Consider the following 20,561-nt stretch of genomic DNA (forward strand, 5'->3'; position numbering starts at 1 on the left):
CACGTCTTGTGTTTTCTTTGTCAAGGTTTGGGAGAGAGCAGCGTTCTTTTGTATTAACCCATTAACTACCCATTTATTTTATGTTGGAACATGTAAACGTCCTGTTTTTCTAAGTGACTGACAGATGGCGTTACCAGATTACAGTTACAGTCAATCACCCTCACTCTGGAGCTCCATGCAAGATCTCACCTGGTGGGGAAAGAATGATTCTGAGAAAGGTGAGGTCAGTCCAGAATTACACGGGAGGAGCTTGTCAATGATCTCAATATATATATATAATGAAACTTGATATATATGGAATAAATACTGATATATTTATATAAATAAGTTTTTTTCTTCTGAAAATAACTCAACACACAGCCATTAATGTCTAAATAGCTGGCAACATAAGTGAGTACACCCCACAGTGAACATGTCCAAATGTGTCGTTGTCCCTCCCTGGTGTCGTGTGTCAAGGTCCCAGGTGTAAATGGGGAGCAGGGCTGTTAAATTTGGTGTTTTGGGTACAATTCTCTCATACTGGCCACTGGATATTCAACATGGCACCTCATGGCAAAGAACTCTCTGAGGATGTGAGAAATAGAATTGTTGCTCTCCACAAAGATGGCCTGGGCTATAAGAAGATTGCTAACACCCTGAAACTGAGCTACAGCATGGTGGCCAAGGTCATACAGCGGTTTTCCAGGACAGGTTCCACTCGGAACAGGCTTCGCCAGGGTCGACCAAAGAAGTTGAGTCCACGTGTTCGGCGTCATATCCAGAGGTTGGCTTTAAAAAATAGACACATGAGTGCTGCCAGCATTGCTGCAGAGGTTGAAGACGTGGGAGGTCAGCCTGTCAGTGCTCAGACCATACGCCGCACACTGCATCAACTCGGTCTGCATGGTCGTCATCCCAGAAGGAAGCTGACGCACAAGAAAGCCCGCAAACAGTTTGCTGAAAACAAGCAGTCCAAGAACTTGGATTACTGGAATGCCCTGTGGTCTGACGAGACCAAGATAAACTTGTTTGGCTCAGATGGTGTCCAGCATGTGTGGCGGCGCCCTGGTGAGAAGTACCAAGACAACTGTATCTTGCCTACAGTCAAGCATGGTGGTGGTAGCATCATGGTCTGGGGCTGCATGAGTGTTGCTGGCACTGGGGAGCTGCGGTTCATTGAGGGAAACATGAATTCCAACATGTACTGTGACATTCTGAAACAGAGCATGATCCCCTCCCTTCAAAAACTGGCATCATGGCAGTTTTCCAACAGGATAACGACACCAAACACAACCTCCAAGATGACAACTGCCTTGCTGAGGAAGCTGAAGGTAAAGGTGATGGACTAAACCCAATTGAGCACCTGTGGCGCATCCTCAAGTGGAAGGTGGAGGAGTTCAAGGTGTCTAACATCCACCAGCTCCGTGATGTCATCATGGAGGAGTGGAAGAGGATTCCAGTAGCAACCTGTGCAGCTCTGGTGAATTCCATGCCCAGGAGGGTTAAGGCAGTGCTGGATAATAATGGTGGTCACACAAAATATTGACACTTTGGGCACAATTTGGACATGTTCACTGTGGGGTGTACTCACTTATGTTGCCAGCCATTTAGACATTAATGGCTGTGTGTTGAGTTATTTTCAGAAGACAGTAAATCTACACTGCTATACAAGTTGTACACTGACTACTCTAAGTTATATCCAAGTTTTATTTCTATAGTGTTGTCCCATGAAAAGATATAATAAAATATTTGCAGAAATGTGAGGGGTGTACTCACTTTTGTGATACACTGTATATACAGTGTATCACAAAAGTGAGTACACCCCTCACATTTCTGCAGATATTTAAGTATATCTTTTCATGGGACAACACTGACAAAATGACACTTTGACACAATGAAAAGTAGTCTGTGTGCAGCTTATATAACAGTGTAAATTTATTCTTCCCTCAAAATAACTCAATATACAGCCATTAATGTCTAAACCACCGGCAACAAAAGTGAGTACACCCCTAAGAGACTACACCCCTAAATGTCCAAATTGAGCACTGCTTGTCATTTTCCCTCCAAAATGTCATGTGATTTGTTAGTGTTACTAGGTCTCAGGTGTGCATAGGGAGCAGGTGTGTTCAATTTAGTAGTACAGCTCTCACACTCTCTCATACTGGTCACTGAAAGTTCCAACATGGCACCTCATGGCAAAGAACTCTCTGAGGATCTTAAAAGACGAATTGTTGCGCTACATGAAGATGGCCAAGGCTACAAGAAGATTGCCAACACCCTGAAACTGAGCTGCAGCACAGTGGCCAAGATCATCCAGCGTTTTAAAAGAGCAGGGTCCACTCAGAACAGACCTCGCGTTGGTCGTCCAAAGAAGCTGAGTGCACATGCTCAGCGTCACATCCAACTGCTGTCTTTGAAAGATAGGCGCAGGAGTGCTGTCAGCATTGCTGCAGATATTGAAAAGGTGTGGGGTCAGCCTGTCAGTGCTCAGACCATACGCCGCACACTACATCAAATTGGTCTGCATGGCTGTCACCCCAGAAGGAAGCCTCTTCTGAAGTCTCTACACAAGAAAGCCCGCAAACAGTTTGCTGAAGACATGTCAACAAAGGACATGGATTACTGGAACCATGTCTTATTGGCTGATGAGACCAAGATTAATTTGTTTGGTTCAGATGGTCTCAAGCATGTGTGGCAGCAATCAGGTGAGGAGTACAAAGATAAGTGTGTCATGCCTACAGTCAAGCATGGTGGTGGGAATGCCATGGTCTGGGGCTGCATGAGTGCAGCAGGTGTTGGGGAGTTACATTTCATTGAGGGACACATGAACTACAATATGTACTGTGAAATACTGAAGCAGAGCATGATCCCCTCCCTCCGGAAACTGGGTCGCAGGGCAGTGTTCCAGCATGATAATGACCCCAAACACACCTCTAAGACGACCACTGCTTTATTGAAGAGGCTGAGGGTAAAGGTGATGGACTGGCCAAGCATGTCTCCAGACCTAAACCCAATAGAACATCTTTGGGGCATCCTCAAGCGGAAGGTGGAGGAGCGCAAAGTCTCGAATATCCGCCAGCTCCGTGATGTCGTCATGGAGGAGTGGAAAAGCATTCCAGTGGCAACCTGTGAAGCTCTGGTAAACTCCATGCCCAGGAGAGTTAAGGCAGTTCTGGGAAATAATGGTGGCCACACAAAATATTGACACTTCAGGAACTTTCACTAAGGGGTGTACTCACTTTTGTTGCTGGTGGTTTAGACATTAATGGCTGTATATTGAGTTATTTTGAGGGAAGAATAAATTTACACTGTTATATAAGCTGCACACAGACTACTTTTCATTGTGTCAAAGTGTCATTTTGTCAGTGTTGTCCCATGAAAAGATATACTTAAATATCTGCAGAAATGTGAGGGGTGTACTCACTTTTGTGATACACTGTATATCAGTGGCGGCTGCTGGTCTTTCAAAGAGGGGAAGCTCATTGTCGGCTTACATCATAAAATTTGTCAATTTATTTGCACATAAATTCTGCCCTCCGTTCCTTTTACAAGAAAATGGCCTGAAATGGGTTGCAGTTTGTCTTTCGACTTCACTCGCAAAATCCGCGATGGGACTGAAGCTCCTAGTGATTAAGTGACTAATGAAGTGTATTGCTTTGGAAATACAAATGTCCCTATTTGTCATGCCAATAAAGCTTCTTTTGAGTTTGAGTTTGAGAAGTGACGGTGTAGTGCTCAAACAAGCTGTCAATCAAAACGGGATTCAGCCTTTCCACTGATCCTACAATCATCTTGCAGAAGCTCAGCGTCCAGACCCGCCCACAGCCCCATTCACCCCCAGAGACGCTCAGCGTCCGGGGGCGGGACAAAATCGAGGCATTTATCCAATGACCGGCGAGTTTCGGAGCATAAAAAAAAAAACCTCAACGCAGTCCCATAGAAGTGAAGAGACGCTCAGCTTCTCAAATGCATTGACGCTACGGGAATGTATGAGTTAAGTTAAGAAAATCGAGTCGATTTGTGATAATTAGCTGATTCTGAACTAACTCGTCTTCGAGATATACGTGTTCTAACGCATTTGTAGTCAATGAAATGTTAACACAACTATATATAACTACATATACAGTACAGGCCAAAAGTTTGGACACACCAGCCAAAAGTTTGGACACACCTTCTCTTCAATGTTTTTTCTTGATTATTTTTATTTTCTACATTGTAGATTAATACTGAAGACATCCAAACTATGAAGAATTATGTAGTGAACCAAAAAGTGTTAAACAAACCAGAATATGTTTTATATTTTACCAACTCTACCTCTGCACAACCCAACTGATGGTCTCAAACACATTAAAAAAGCAACAAATTCCAAAAATTCACTCTAGACAAGGCACAAACATTCATTGAAAACCATTCCAGGTGGAAACCTAATAAAGCTGGTTGAGAAAATTTCAAAGAGTGTGCAAATCTGTCATTAAAGCAAAAGATGGCTACTTTGAAGAATCTACAATATAAAACATATTCTGGTTTGTTTAACACTTTTTTGTTTACTACATAATTCCATATGTGTTTCATCATAGTTTGGATGTCTTTAGTATTAATCTACAATGTAGAAAATTTAAAAAAAATTAAGAAAAACCACAGGAATGAGAAGGTGTGTCCAAACTTTTGGCCTGTACTGTATATATGAAATTTGTGCACTGGGTCCCATGAGCTCCTAGCTATGCCACTGGAATGGAATAAGGTATTCCAAGATCAGTCATCTCCATGGTTAAGAAGCATAAGGAAACAATAAAGAAATAAAGGTAAAGTGCAGGTTTTATTGTATTTATTATTGTTTTTTAACTGTTATTTATTTATTTATTTATTATTGTATTTATTGTTGTTTTTAACTGTTTTCAATTGTCTTTTAGTCTTTTTATATGTTTGTGTTATTTTAAGTGTAAAAGTGTCAAAAACAACACTACTCATTAACAGGTGTCCCATACATCCTTACGGGGGAAAATTCCTTAAAACTCAACACCTTTAAAACTCGACGCCAGTCCCAGAACCAATTGACGTCGAGTTTCAAAGTATCACTGTACTGTTTTTGTCACCGCCGCCACCATATGGTTCTCCAGACCATGAGGGGCAGCGTGTTCCAGCCTGTATGAGCTCCCGCTGTAATCTCGCGATGTTTTGTAAGTCTCGGAGAGAAACATGGCAGCGCTGTATGAAGCATACACGCTGTGCGCGCTTCTTCCACCACAAAACTCCACTGATTCAGGAATTCAGGGAATAGAACCGGATCGAGACGCCGATCGTGTGATCGTTACCGACTCGGGCCGATCCGTCACCGTTTATAAGGTAAGAGGAGTTATAAGTACCGGAATGTGGGGATAGAGCCCATCTCACCAGCATGTGCTGCTAGCTCTGTGTAAACACTATCAGTGCTGCTAAACCTCACATGGTTACCTTTACAAGTCCTTACAGAAGGTGGATTAGTGCTATAAAACATGTTTCTATAGTTTACACAGAACTCTACATGTAATTATAGGGTGTGAGTTTGGGATTCAGTTATTGGTAGTCCAGTTGCTTTCAAGTGGTCTCGAACGGCCAATGAAGTTGTGGGCAAACGACTGGGGATGAGTGGACCAGATGTGGCTATTTCACCTAACACATTTTAATCTCCTTTTATTAGTGAAATGTAATATTATGAACACATTTGAATGAAGCTTATTGAATTAAGTGCTTTACTGTCAATGTGTAAAAGAGTTTAGCAGCTTACAGCAGCTACTGCAACAGTGTACATAAACCCAAATGCATTTCTGACCCGGGTCTGTTGTTGTCAGTGTTGCTTGTATGGAATGAGGGTCCTAACCCTGACCCACTGTATGGAACACATTAATATCTGGACACATCAAGGGTTTTGGGAAATGGCACTGTGGTTGATGGTTTTTGGTCAAATGTCATAAATGTTAATGCATATACTTCTAATTGACTAAAGGTAAATATAAAATGTCAACACTTGAGTTGCCGAATTGATATTTACATTTTAAAGCATGTAGCAGACTCTCTAATCCAGGTTGACTTACAGAAATGCTTCTATAGTGAACATTACATTACTCTAGTTCAAGTAGACAACAGTCCAAGAACACACATCTGCTGAAACCCTGTTAGAACCAAAGTCTTTTTATAATCATTGTTTATATATATATATATATATATATATATATATATATATATATATATATATATATATATATATATATTTATATACAGGGGTTGGACAAAATAACTGAAACACCTGGTTTTAGACCACAATAATTTATTAGTATGGTGTAGGGCCTCCTTTTGCGGCCAATACAGCGTCAATTCGTCTTGGAAATGACATATACAAGTCCTGCACAGTGGTCAGAGGGATTTTAAGCCATTCTTCTTGCAGGATAGTGGCCAGGTCACTACGTGATGCTGGTGGAGGGAAAACGTTTCCTGACTCGCTTCTCCAAAACACCCCAAAGTGGCTCAATAATATTTAGATCTGGTGACTGTGCAGGCCATGGGAGATGTTCAACTTCACTTTCATGTTCATCAAACCAATCTTTCACCAGTCTTGCTGTGTGTATTGGTGCATTGTCATCCTGATCCACGGCACCGCCTTCAGGATACAATGTTTGAACCATTGGATGCACATGGTCCTCCAGAATGGTTCGGTAGTCCTTGGCAGTGACGCGCCCATCTAGCACAAGTATTGGGCCAAGGGAATGCCATGATATGGCAGCCCAAACCATCACTGATCCACCCCCATGCTTCACTCTGGGCATGCAACAGTCTGGGTGGTACGCTTCTTTGGGGCTTCTCCACACCGTAACTCTCCCGGATGTGGGGAAAACAGTAAAGGTGGACTCATCAGAGAACAATACATGTTTCACATTGTCCACAGCCCAAGATTTGCGCTTCTTGCACCATTGAAACCGACGTTTGGCATTGGCACGAGTGACCAAAGGTTTGGCTATAGCAGTCCGGCCGTGTATATCGACCCTGTGGAGCTCCCGACGGACAGTTCTGGTGGAAACAGGAGAGTCGAGGTGCACATTTAATTCTGCCGTGATTTGGGCAGCCGTGGTTTTATGTTTTTTGGATACAATCCGGGTTAGCACCCGAACATCCCTTTCAGACAGCTTCCTCTTGCGTCCACAGTTAATCCTGTCGGATGTGGTTTGTCCTTCTTGGTGGTATGCTGACATTACCCTGGATACCGTGGCTCTTGATACATCACAAAGACTTGCTGTCTTGGTCACAGATGCGCCAGCAAGACGTGCACCAACAATTTGTCCTCTTTTGAACTCTGGTATGTCACCCATAATGTTGTGTGCATTGCAATATTTTGAGCAAAACTGTGCTCTTACCCTGCTAATTGAACCTTCACACTCTGCTCTTACTGGTGCAATGTGCAATTAATGAAGATTGGCCACCAGACTGGTCCAATTTAGCCATGAAACCTCCCACACTAAAATTACAGGTGTTTCAGTTATTTTGTCCAACCCCTGTATATAAAAGAAATATGTAAGTACATTTCAGCTTAGGCGGTTAGTAAAGGTGGGTTTTTAATCGTCTTTTGAAGACAGCAAGAGACTCAGATGTTCGGACAGACAAGGGAAGCTCGTTCCACCACTTGGATTCAAGTACAGAGAAGAGTCTTGTGAACTGAACCGGCATGATCTTGTCATGTTGGCTACATGTGGAGAGATGGTCAGCCAGGACAACACCAAGGTTTCGTACATTATTAGATGATCTGATCTGGGAGTCATCGAAAGAGATGACTGATTTTCTTGTCAGTTACTGCAAAGCGTGTGTACTTTTTGTGACATTGTAAATTTTGTGATTGTAGACCTCCAGTGCCGCATTTGACTAACCTGCAAGGTTTGCTCTTTAGTTTGGTCTGTCTGGACACAAATCTCATTAATAGATTTAAAGTCCGAATGAAATAGATGTATTGTACCTGTTATGTGTGCATGCCAATTGATTTGTATATTATTTTTGTTTTTGATGGCTGTTTTTTTTTTTTGTTTGTTCTTACTAGTTGGTGGTTGGAAATTGAGTTCTCACTTTTAGGACATACATATCATTAAGTTACTGTTGGACTAGTGGGCTCAGATGCTGGGAGGGTTTTAGATCCTGATTCATTTAATTCTGAACAGCCAACTTTAAAATATAAGCCAACTAATTTAAGCAATTGTGTGTTTTATTACTATCTTAAACTTCTGTATTGATCACTTGATGACAGCATTATTCAGGCTCTGTGCTGTGTGTTTTGCAGGTATCTGATCAGAAGCCACTGGGCAGTTGGTCGGTGAAACAGGGTCAGTGTTTATCCTGCCCTGCTGTCTATAACACACAGACAAAGGAGTATGTGGTAGTAACAGATGAAAAGGTAACCCAGGAAACACTTCTATTTATGTTGTACAGTCTGATTTAGTGTCTGGATTAACTGTTTACTTGCTTCCATTTAGGTCATCAGAGTTTGGAAAGATGAAGATGTCAGTTTTGACAAAGCCTTCAAAGCAACAGTAAGTCGTCTTAAAGTGAACAGACACAAAGAAATTGTTACTGGTAATTTGATTGCTTAATAGCACACATACATTATACAGTATGTGGACACCCTTATTTTGTTACATATGTTTGGTGGAAAGGAATACCAGTAATCTACACAGACCCATAACCTCAATCCCACTGAACACTTTTAAAATAAATTTCAATGTAGATTGTAAAATTGTCGGCTTTGGAATCAGGTGGAATGAGAACTAATTGTGTCCACAAACGTTTGGCCATTCAGCATAGCTGCCTTCACCCGTTTTCTTTACTTTCTAGTTCCAAACAAACCTTGTTAAAATGCTGTATATTTTGTCTGCCAGGTATCAGCTGAGATTTACAGAGTGCACTCTGTGCAAGAAGGTGAGCCTGTGGTGCTGTTTCGGCGTGGGGCTGTTCGGCTCCTTGATTCGCTCCTCGCTGCACCTCAGCAGCCCATAGAGGATGTGCTGTCGGAAGATGAAACGATCAGGTGAGAGGAGACTTAAATGTGCCAGTAAACACTGTTTAAACTGGGTCTGCTATGTTGTTCACTGTAAAGGTGGCAACATTTTTACACCAAAACTGGTGAAAAATGACTTAATGACTTAGTTAATGTTTTACCACTGCATTTTTTTTTGGTCTGGGTCACTGTGGGTCCGCATTCCCCAAAGTCACTGGGCACAATACAGTAACCCACCCCAGACAGAACGCCAATCCATCATGGAATCTCGAACCCAACCCCCCTTCATTCCCAGACAATGTCAATCATGTCTGTATGTTGTTGCCTGACCAGCCAATAGAACCACTGAGAATTTAACCCTGGATATTAGCGGTAGTAGGCTGGTGTTATTTATCGCTGCACCACCTGAGCATAACTTTAAGTTACTGGATAGAATACCAAAAATCCTAAACACAATACCTGTAATGTTTGACAGTATTAAGTGCAAATCACAATCACTGAGCATTCTCGCATTCAGTTGTTAATGTGTGCCTATAAGTAATGAAAGGAAGAAATTAGCATTTTAATAAAAAAAAATAAAAAAAAGGAATATTAAAAGATGTATTATATGTATGTATTATTATATGTATTATTTTAAAATAACATCTGCAAGACATTTAAAAAATGTAAGGACAGTAGCTTGTTTACCGCTTTACCATCACCTTTCCTGGTAACAGCACTTACAGCACTTTAATCGTGTCTTTGGCTACACAGCCTTGTGGGCCTTTTGTTGTTGCATTTTTGTTAGTTCTACAATGCCATAAACATTTTGGATGCAGTAAAACTGTTTAAAACCTGGATTTCCTAAATATTTCGATAATATTATGCACTGTCTTGACCTTTCGGGTACTGAGATTTGTAGCTTGCATTACATGTATAAAAAAAGGTTGTGATGGACAGATGGTTGCTTCAACACATGAGGTGTGAAACCGGCTGTTTCATTTGTGCAGATGGAGCGCAGTGGTACAGGCGGAGCAGCAGGTTGTCCTTCTGTTCAGCACAGAACAGGTACAGCACTCAAACAGACCCAAGTCACTTCCATCCAGCTGTACATAAACTGGTTGTAAATACAGAAATATTAATTGCACATCTTTGTACATGTTTTTTTTTCTTTAGAAAGGACAGCACTTCATTTATCTACAGAGGTTCGGTCCCAACTCTCTAGCAAAGCACAAGCTGGAGATAGAACCTGCTCTCTCAGCTCCTCTCAGCTTTGCTGCCACCTACAGAGACGGAAACATTAACCTTCTCTACCTGTGTAAGCTCCCAACTGTTCTAACATTTGAATCCAGCCATTCATTGTGTCCTGTGGTGTTTCTTACACCAACATTAAATTTCCATAATTTTTTCAGGTGTAATATTGAGTATAAACAATATTGTGTTTAAAATGTTACTCTCTGATTTCACAGATTTTTTTTCTCTGATATTACTGTATTTAAAAAGTTGTCAAAAAGCAATATATATATTCGCAAAGTCGCATTTTGTAATTTCCAATTTCCACAGCAATAGATCACTTTATATATCTGGTAATATACAGTATGTGCAAATGAGTTGTGAGCTTGTGTGACATAATGGTAAGAAAGAGCCACACTGCTGGTAACAGCCGAGCGTGAGTACTGGGGTTTTGGGGGCTGGGCTTACAAATACAGAAGGCTCTTGGCTTGGAACCTATTTGGGGGGGGAACACATCAGTTCACTCTTAGTGCTGGTCCCATGCCTGGATTAAATAAGAGAGTTGAATCAGGAGGGGCATCCAGCATAAAAATGGTTCCAAATGATTCACTGTGGCGACCCCTAATGGGAGAAGTCAAAAATAATCATTCATTTATGTGTCAGTGAGTCAAGGAATCAAGTCAAGGAATCAAGCACACATCAGCCATCCAACTTCTGGTTTGCTGCACCCTGAACAGATTTCATGTACAAATAGTGGCTAGTGCTAACCACTCAATTCAGTTGTTATAAATATCTAAGGGCATACTGCCAGTCATTACAAACTGTAAACTGTAACGTTTTGTCTTCCTTTTACCTCTTGTCAGTCCCTGATGGTGGTATGTACGAGAGCGTGTTGGTGGCTCGGCATGTAGATCCTACAACAGCAGAAGACATTCAGGCTCTGCCACGCACTCTGGTTTTGCGGCTTCCTGCTGGAGATGGCGCGCTGAGCTGCGCCTCTGTTGTGCCCCTGGATCACGCTCACATAGCTGTGGTGGGTGTAACGCACCCCTCAGCTGGAGCTGGGAAAGGTAATAGCACTCACACACAAAAGCACTTAACCAGTTCAGCTAGTGTTTTTAAAGAACACATTTAAGGAACAAGCACCAAATCTGTCTGTTCAAGACGTTCATGGAATCTGTCAAATACAAACTGATGCCATTCGTTTGAACAAGAATGTTGTGTTAATTGACCGTGCACACTGATGGTAATGCTTAATGATGATGAACCATCATCTGTTAAACTGTGTTTTGTATAAAAACTACGTTTACCAGGTTTTAACCTTTAAGGTTTAAGCAAAGACTAATATTCAGTCATTTAAGTGAGTGGGGCAATTAATGGGGAACACTAAAAACACATGAATACATAATTACACACTGTTATCCATAACAGATGATTTCAGCACCATTAGTGATGTTACTGTTTATAGTACCTATGTGTGCTTAATTTACTGTAAATAGACTTTACAGCTCATCTGTGATGATAAAACCTTTTCTCTTTTGTAGATTACTTGTGTCTGTGGAATACACACTTTCAGACTCTCCAGGCTGCCAGAGAGCTGTCAGGCAGGATCTACGGCCAGGTCAGACTCACCTGTAGTACTGAAACATGCAAATGCATACAGTAATTTTTGAATTTAGTACCCTTCATGAAATGATAAGATGATTTTTTAAAATTTTACTTTAAAACTTTCTGTGGAATTTAAATCTGGAGACAGATTTGTCACATTCTGCAACAGTAAAACATCCCCACATCCTTACTGACCCACTGCCATGCTTGACCATGGGGATAGTATTCTTTTGGTCATAAGCCTCACCTTTCTTTAGTGAGGTCCAGGTTTGATTCGTCAGTCCATAGAACTGTCCCAGGACTCATTAGGCATGTTCCAGTCGATCCTTTCTGTGGTTCTTGGCCAAGAGTCCTGCTATGAAGTCCTTAGTTATATTGTGACCTTTTTATGGTTGCACCTAACACATGTTGTTCCAGCCTTCATGGTGGTTACTGTAATCTAACTTTAGGTCATACAGACTAACAGTAGGTTTTGAGGTCAGCAGTGTTATGTAGGGGTTGAATAATTGACAATGCAGTATGATCAAAATATCCTGCTACTCTAAAATATACTGCATCATTCTTTTTTTTTTGTTCATTTGCTGCATCATTTAACTGATAAATACTTTATGGAAAGCAAAGTCTAGCTCTCCAGAAAAGATTAGAGACATAAGTCCTTGTTGGAAGGTTAAATATTTACCATCACAGCTGTATCTGTGTATTGATGAAGAGAACATGTCTCTGATACAGACTGTCTAACTGTGTTTTCTGCTGTTTGTACAGTTGTGGTGTTACTCCAGCAAGCTCTTTGTGACTCATGGAAAGACGCTTTCTGTGATGCCATTCGAATGTCAGAAATCATCTCTGGCTGCTGCTGTGGGAAAACTAAAACAGACTAGTGCTAATGGTACTGTGTTAACATCAACTTGTTATCAGAATATTAAGCACATGTAGACTAACTGGTGCTATTTTTTTTCCCTTACATAAATCTAGAGAACAAGAGCCTGGCTCTAGTGCCATCATGGAATGCTATGCTCCATGGTGATGCCACACAGACACAACCGCAGGGGAAGAGCCGAGGCATGACCACACGCAAAAGTGTAAGACTAGTGCACCTATGATTAAATCATTATCATCTTGTTCATTATTTTTTTATGTTAATGACACAAAAATGATTATGTGGAAGACATTTAGGACAGAGGTAAAAAGAAATGCATGGCATCACTTTTTTTGTTAACTGCTTTATCTGGGTCAGGGTTATGGCAGGTCTGGTACCACCATAACATAAATCAAATATAAATCAAAAGTAAGAGGACACTAGCCTTTGACACAAGTAGTAGTGATAATCTATAATAAGTATTCCCAAACAGCTGAGATTGATTTTGTAGCAGCACTGAGACTAATTGAGAATTGTTTCTTTTGCAGAAGCTGAGCTCAAAGAATCAGACCTGCCCAACAGCAGAGCAACTGGCTGAGAACATCAAGGTAATCAGTCACATGAGTATCTGTTAAAAAAATGCTGCTCATTGTATGGTAATGTTTTTATTTAATTCAACATATACAGTACAGTTTCTACATCTATGGCCACATTATTTTCCCTTTAAAATAATTGTGGGTGCTGATTTGTTTCTGTAAAAGTAGCATAAGCTTTACCTTGGCCAATTTCAGGGTGGGTGTGTGTGTGTGTGTGTGTTTTATTTTTATTTTTTTGTTTATTCCAAACTGAATCATTTAGGCAAAATCAAACATAGCATGCACATCCTACTGCCATTTGGGTAGGTTTGTAAAGGTTGAGCACATTTAAAGACAGACAAGTCACTACAATGTACTTATTAATATATAAGGGCAAGACCATGGGTCAGATTACGGGGGATAGGGGCGTCTGACCTGCCCAAATAATACTTGGAACCCCCCCTCAAAAAGAGGTTTAAAAAACAATTCAGGGGTGTCGTTCAGCAAAACCAGCTGATGTTAACTGCGATCTTAATAAAGGCATGACCACCAATAATGTTAGTGAAGGCAGGAAGACAAGACAAGAAATGGTATGGTCCACTCTAGTGCCGTCTGGAATCATATTCTTCCAGACATGAATATGGAAAGGAAATAAAAAAAAAGAAAGTACTGTATACTGTATAATCCCTTACTGTATAATTTAAATTCTGGGCAACAAACCTCACAGTTTACACACTAGGGTGATCAGAATGGTTGGTAGAGTGTTTTCTTAGATATCTAGTTAGTATTTTTAAGAATGACCAGTTTTCTTTGGGACCTTTATCCTAATGCTGACCTGGATGTGTTGATGTGTCATGTGTACCTCTCCTTTAGACTGGCTCCGTTGAGGAGGTGCAGAAAGCGGTGGAGGCGTTTCTCAGTGGAGCAGAGCAGGAGGTGCTGCAACTGGCAGCCGGCAGACTGGCATCTGAACTAGTGACACGATGCCAGGCAGAGCCAGGATTCTACCCGCAAGCTGCCCTGATTCAGCTGGTCGACACACACTACCTGTGCCACAGGTAGGAGTGACAGACTATACTGAACAAAAGATTGGAACAGCCCTTTTAATTATTGAGTTCATGTATTTCAGCCCCAATAATTACTAACAGGTGTATTAAATCAGTTATGTAAAGAAAATTATATGCTTCCAACATTGTAGCAACAGTTTAGAGTTTAGTGTTACATCTGTAAAGGTCACATAAAGGTCACTCTATTTAAATACAATTTGTTTTTCAAATGAGATGTCCTACAAGCTTCAAATACATTTGACCATGTAGTGTATTTAAAAAAAAAAGCTTTTTGATGTATCAGCGTCTTTGTTCTTTAAAGTGGGGGGTCGGTTACCTTGTTTTTGCTGATTGCTGTGCTTCATGCAGTTTGTGTCCTCACCTGCTGATGCTGGCTCTGGAGAAGAACGATTTCCGTCTCTGTCAGGTCTGCTTGCAGTTGTTCTCCGACATTCCTGAAGCTGTTACCTGTGCCTGTCTCAAAGTTATCCTTAGGTAAGTGATGCTCCATCATTCACCAGAATAAAGGAAGTGGAAGCACTAAGAGCTTTTGTGCCACCATACTTACTGGTCTGTGTTTATCTTTCTGTCTCTCTGCAGTGCATCAGATGCAGAACTGGAACGTGTAAATTTAGAGTCCGACAGCCTGCTCTTCATGAAGGCTCTCACACAGACCACAGATTCATCAAACGAAGCCCAGCACAACGGCTTCTGCCCTCCAGCTGTGGAGGAGGAAAGCTGTGATGCTCCCCCAGAAACCCCGGCTGATGGCACCAAGCCGCCTAGAGAAGCTTTGGCTCTGGGTATGAGCTGTCCTGTAGGGCTACACAAAGGAGCGCTGCTGTATCCTTTTTTTGCCCTCGTTTAAATTCCCTTCATATTGCAATTTTATTAAATTATTTATAAATATACACTAGAATTCTTAAACCTGATTTACATACTGGATATTAGTAAAAACTAGTGTGGATATAACATGGTCATGTGTTTTATTTCTGTATGTGTAGCAGGTGCAGTAGTGTTGTTGGGATTTTTAAACACCTTAGTGATGCTGGGAGGAGAATAGCGTCCCAACGAAAAATAAAAGATAAAAGACCTGGAGTCAAATTAGCACATTGTGGATGAAATAAAAACATCTAGTCTTGAACTCTACACATACAAAAAGTGCCAACATACATTATGTGTTCCTGATAAAAAAGGCCAGTAAGTGTTTAATAATCCCAACAACACTGCTGCACCTGCTACACCCATACCAAAGCAACACGCACCATGTCAGTGTCATTGCAATGCTGAACGTTGATAAATGGAGTACAGGGGGTCACAAAGTGAACAGAGCAGTAGATATACTACAGACAGTTTAATAATCCCAACAACACTGCTGCACCTGCTACACCCATACCAAAGCAACACGCACCATGTCAGTGTCATTGCAATGCTGAACGTTGATAAATGGAGTACAGGGGGTCACAAAGTGAACAGAGCAGTAGATATACTACAGACAGTTTAATAATCCCAACAACACTGCTGCACCTGCTACACCCATACCAAAGCAACACGCACCATGTCAGTGTCATTGCAATGCTGAACGTTGATAAATGGAGTACAGGGGGTCACAAAGTGAACAGAGCAGTAGATATACTACAGACAGTAATTGTTCACCCAAAACATTTATCTGCATAATAGGTGCAGCATATAAAGTAATCAATAAATGTATGTACCAGTAAAGTGTATCTAATTAAGCGCTCAGTGAGTGTATGTGTCATCCTACCACCTGAAATATTCAAGTAAAATAGTAGTTAATCATTGTATGGTTATACAGTTTGGTATTTAAACCATTAGCCGAATTTACAACTTTCACTAGGCTTAAAAAATGCTGTAAAAATTCATTTTACATATTGCTGCAGTCCAAAATGCATTTTACATTTACCTGCAAATGTAAATGCAAAATACATTTGGAATGTTAATTGCTGTTAAATCAAAAGATTAAAATATGTACACATTTAATTAAATAACATGTATAGATTAGTTTAAAAGAATAACTGCAATAGCTATCCTCTGACTTGGCCTAATGTTGGCCTAATTTTCAAAAATAAAAAAAACACTAAAGGTGCACCTATGTTGAGTAATGAAAAAAGACATGGAATTGTTTTGTTGTTCCTTGACCTTGGTATTAGAAATGAAGTGCTGCAGACACCATACAGTGACAATCTTCTGCTTCCTCATCTAAAAGACCTCAGTGTCCCACAGGTTATTGTAAGTATCACAAAGCTCAGCTATGAATTTAAACAACCTTGCTCAAATTTGTCTGTGTTAAATGATCTGGTTCGTCTAAATTTTCTACTTTTCCTTTCTGTGTCCAGCTCCTACTACAGTATCTTAAGTTCCTGTATTTAAAGTACTCTCATGGCGCCCAGTCCCAGATCCGTGTCCTAAGAACGCCAGATGTCACTCAGGTGTGATTCAATTATTTATTTATTTTATTTTTTTCCTCTTTGACAGTTTTGCCAGTAAAGTATATTTATTTAGTTGGCAGATAATTTAATGCCTAGCAAATCCAGACAGTAAGATGAGCAGTTAAGAGTTTAGGATAAGCAAGCATTTAAATAAAATGTTCTTTTCTTTCTAATTGTGTTTGTTTTAAAGTTACTGACCTTTTTTATTACAGACACTGTTAAGCTTTATTTAATGTATATTTTAGACAGCCATGGCACTTAAATTAAGCACCTTCTAGTAGTTTATTCTACTTCATGCAATTTCCTTCGGGATCAGTAAAGTGTTATCTTATATTGTCTTATCTTATTCTTGGCGGTTAAATTGCCTCCTGCTTGATAGACATGGCCACTTTTACTATGTCAGGACCTACCTATCTTTTCATTTTATAAGTCTCTGAAGGCTAAGTTCAATCAAGTGTTAGTAATTAAAACAAGCTGTTCCAAACCATGTACTAGCTAAATTATTTATTTATTATTGGGTTTAGAGGTACACAATGTAACTTTATTTTTAAAAGCTTAAACAACAGTGCTGGGTATTTTACTCAATCTTTCTACAGTAGTTTCTGATACAGAACCTTAACCACCAAGCTTTACTGTCCAAACCCTAAAAGCCAGAAAATACCAAGAAAATATACCACTCACCTGTAAGAGACTAAGGAAATAAACAAAACCCTGTCTTTCTTGTAGATTATGGACTGGGTTTGCTTGTTACTGGATGCTCACTTCACAGTGCTGGTTTTGGCTCCTGAAGCAAAGGGTTTGCTTTCTAGTCTTCACAAGTTTGTCAGATCTCAGGTACATTTTCTGTTTTTCTTTTTTTGCTCTTTAGTGAAGCTCTTAGAGCTCTGGATTTTGGATGTTAAGCTGATTTTTTTTTTTCTATAAGCAGAAAAGAATTGTAAGAAACTATGCATGATATTCATATTAGATATTTTGTATTTGTGTATAGGTGAAGTTGTACTCAGAGCTGGGGAAGATTGAGGGAAGTCTGGAAGTACTCAAAACCTCCAAGCAGTCCAAAGAGATAGGCCAATATTCAATAGAGGTGGTCGAACTCTTTTAAATGATGTGTATATATTATTTTTAATAAAACTCTGCTTATGACCTTTACATGGTGTGTCTGTGTCTGGTTTTAAATGCTAATGTAATGCTGTGAAATTATGTAAAGTCTATTATAAGTTCTGATCCATGTACATTACAATTGCGACTGATGGTTGAGGGCCTTGTTTAAGGTTTTCAGTGCAAACAGTAGAGGAGCTTGAACCAGCAATCTTCTGAATATTAGTCCAGTACATTAACCACTGATCAAGGTAATTCCACTAATTGTCGATAACGAATACAATAGACAATTGTTCCAGAACTCTTGAGATTAAGCTTTTTAACTAACTTTTTTTTTTTAAATGTCTTGGTGTGCAATGGTTTCTGCCTTGCTACTTTTCCATGAAAGCCATTTTGACTTAACAACTGTTCCAAACTGTATCTGTTTGAAAAATATGCCTCTTGATTATGGTTTAATGAATCCCCAAATAAATACCTTGCATACCAAAGAAATTAAAATGCTAAAATGTTTGTCAATTTACATGACAGCTTTTATATTTGCTATAATCTACATTCAAATCACATAGTAAACCTGCATCTTTGCTTTAAGATTTACTTACTGTTGTTGCATATACAGTAACACAGATGACAAATACTTAGAGATACAGTATTTTTTATTTTTTAATAGCAAATACTTGAGAGATTTGTGTGTGTGTGTATCATTTACAACTCGACTCGAATTAATGTTTCAACTTTTGCTATAAAACGTCGCAATTTTGAGTTAATATACAGAACTGTTAAGAAGTTAATCCCTTGACGTGCTGTGACATATCCTGTAGGTGGCAGAACAGGCTTTAATATTCTGTATACCATACACGGCTAAATATGTTATATTAAACGTAAAACTATGCAGAACGGCGTGCCTCCTGAACTGTATTTGATAAATCATTTCCTGAATAGTTTAAAATGTTATTAGAAACGCTAAAAAGTGAAAAAGACTACTTCGTTGTCGGCAGGATTCGAACCTGCGCGGGGAGACCCCAATGGATTTCTAGTCCATCGCCTTAACCACTCGGCCACGACAACTTGACTGTAATGCTTTCCTTATTGTATAAGACTTGTCGTCATTTCCTTTTTTTTCTTTTCGTGCTTTCATGTAATAATCTAAATTAAGAAAATGAAGTACCTGTGCGCACTGTAACCATAAATGTGTTTATAAGTACAAACAAAACAATATTGCAATTAATGTATCTGTTTACAATACATTGATGAAGTAAGGCACTGTGGTTGCGTATACGATTTTAAGAAATAAATCCAGTTTAAAAAAGGCCCAGGGTTCTAGATTGCGCTGTCCGATTCCTTTATGTATCGTGATTTGTGGGTGTTTGCCCTGTGATGAATTGGCGACCTGTCCGAGATGTTTCTTGTTTTTTCGCCGTGTGGACCCACCGCGACCCTATATAGGGCTAAAGCAATTGTAAAACAAACAGTGAATGAATAAATGGTTTGGTAAACGCTTGGCGCCACGGGCTTCTGTTGCAAAGTGAACTACAGAAGTTCCGAGCGGTAAAAATCAAGTATTTTATAGCACAAAGTTCACTTTGTAAACCTCGAACCAAACTGTAAATGAATTTTCGCTGCTTTATACGTTTATTGTATTAATTTTTACTAACCGGGTGATATCGGTGATCTGGCAGCGGGTCCAGTCAGGCGACACCTAAAAACAAACACGAGTTGCGGGTTAAATAAAACTCCATTTCACAAAACACATTTATTCATTTACTCACCCAGCGAACACATAAGCACATAAGCACCTGCCCAAAGTTGTTTATAGTTGTATTTGAATTGTGCCCAACATAACCAACAATTTACTTTCTAACGACATTTCCCTTTGTACCACTTCGCTTGAAACCAAAGTTGAACGTTATAATTTAAAACTCATAATGCTATTGGATAACAAGGCTTTCATTTAGACGTTGGGTCAGAATATTTACGTTACATTTGCCTAGAAATTACAATAGCCAACTAATAAAGGCTAATAGAGACGAACCATATATTCTGTTACATTTATATTTTTTATCTATTTTAAAAGTATAACTTACCTGTATGAACCATTTTAACTTGACTGACAAATGGTGAACATCGCAGATCACGTGATTAATTAAGGTTGTAGTGTTGAGTTAAAGCAGCAGACTGGAACAAATGCAGAACAGTTTTTAGAAGTAGTTTGTTTGTTTGTTTGTTTGTTTATTAAGATTTTAACGTCATGTTTGGTTACATTCATGACAGGAACGGTAGTTACTCATTACACAAGGTTATATCAAACACAGTCATGGACAATTTAATATCTCCAATTCACCTCACTTGCATGTCTTTGGAATGTGGGAGGAAACCGGAGCATCCGGAGGAAACCCACGCAGACACGGGGTTTAGAAGTAGTAGAAGAACGTTATAACAACTCCTATAAGCGTATCATTTCAACGTACCATCTACACAGTGGTAGTGGTAACCTAGTGGGTAGAGGAGCTTTGGGCTGTCCAATTTCTATCAGATTGTTGGTTCAAATTCAGGCTCTGATATACAGCATTTTTTGGGCCCTTGAGCAACGCCCTTAACTCTGTCTAATCCAGGGGTGCTGTACAATGGCTAGCCCTGTGCTATGACCCCAGCTTCCAAACAAGCTGGGAAATGCAGAAAAAGAATTTCATGGTTCTGTACACATGTACAGGGGTTGGACAATGAAACTGA

At 39.9% G+C, this 20,561-nt stretch overlaps 1 protein-coding gene and 1 non-coding gene across 2 annotated transcripts; one reads left to right on the plus strand and one right to left on the minus strand.

The window, feature by feature from the left end:
- Window positions 1-5,175: 5,175 nt before the first annotated feature.
- On the plus strand, window positions 5,176-17,885 carry nol11 (nucleolar protein 11). Its single transcript, XM_062996946.1, has 18 exons — window positions 5,176-5,322; window positions 8,276-8,389; window positions 8,469-8,525; window positions 8,871-9,019; window positions 9,979-10,036; window positions 10,145-10,286; window positions 11,065-11,271; window positions 11,746-11,822; window positions 12,572-12,695; window positions 12,782-12,888; window positions 13,214-13,273; window positions 14,114-14,298; window positions 14,656-14,781; window positions 14,887-15,129; window positions 16,458-16,536; window positions 16,644-16,736; window positions 17,463-17,570; window positions 17,725-17,885. Exons 1-18 carry the CDS (start codon window positions 5,176-5,178, stop codon window positions 17,836-17,838), a joined length of 2,190 nt encoding a protein of 729 aa, XP_062853016.1. The 3' UTR covers window positions 17,839-17,885.
- Window positions 17,886-18,817: 932 nt separating this feature from the next.
- trnas-aga (transfer RNA serine (anticodon AGA)) lies at window positions 18,818-18,899 on the minus strand. Its single transcript has one exon. It is a non-coding gene; the product is annotated as a tRNA-Ser (tRNA).
- Between the last annotated feature and the right edge of the window lie 1,662 nt (window positions 18,900-20,561).

Source organism: Trichomycterus rosablanca, chromosome 6 (assembly GCF_030014385.1).
Source record: "Trichomycterus rosablanca isolate fTriRos1 chromosome 6, fTriRos1.hap1, whole genome shotgun sequence".
Classification (NCBI taxonomy): domain Eukaryota; kingdom Metazoa; phylum Chordata; class Actinopteri; order Siluriformes; family Trichomycteridae; genus Trichomycterus; species Trichomycterus rosablanca.

Excerpts from the sequence above, each read along its gene's own strand:
- nol11 (XM_062996946.1), top strand. The coding sequence starts at position 5,176 with ATGGCAGCGCTGTATGAAGCATACACGCTGTGCGCGCTTCTTCCACCA. Across the intron at positions 5,323-8,275 it reads GATCCGTCACCGTTTATAAG|GTATCTGATCAGAAGCCACT; the intron begins GTAAGAGGAGTT and ends TGTGTTTTGCAG. Across the intron at positions 8,390-8,468 it reads TGGTAGTAACAGATGAAAAG|GTCATCAGAGTTTGGAAAGA; the intron begins GTAACCCAGGAA and ends GCTTCCATTTAG.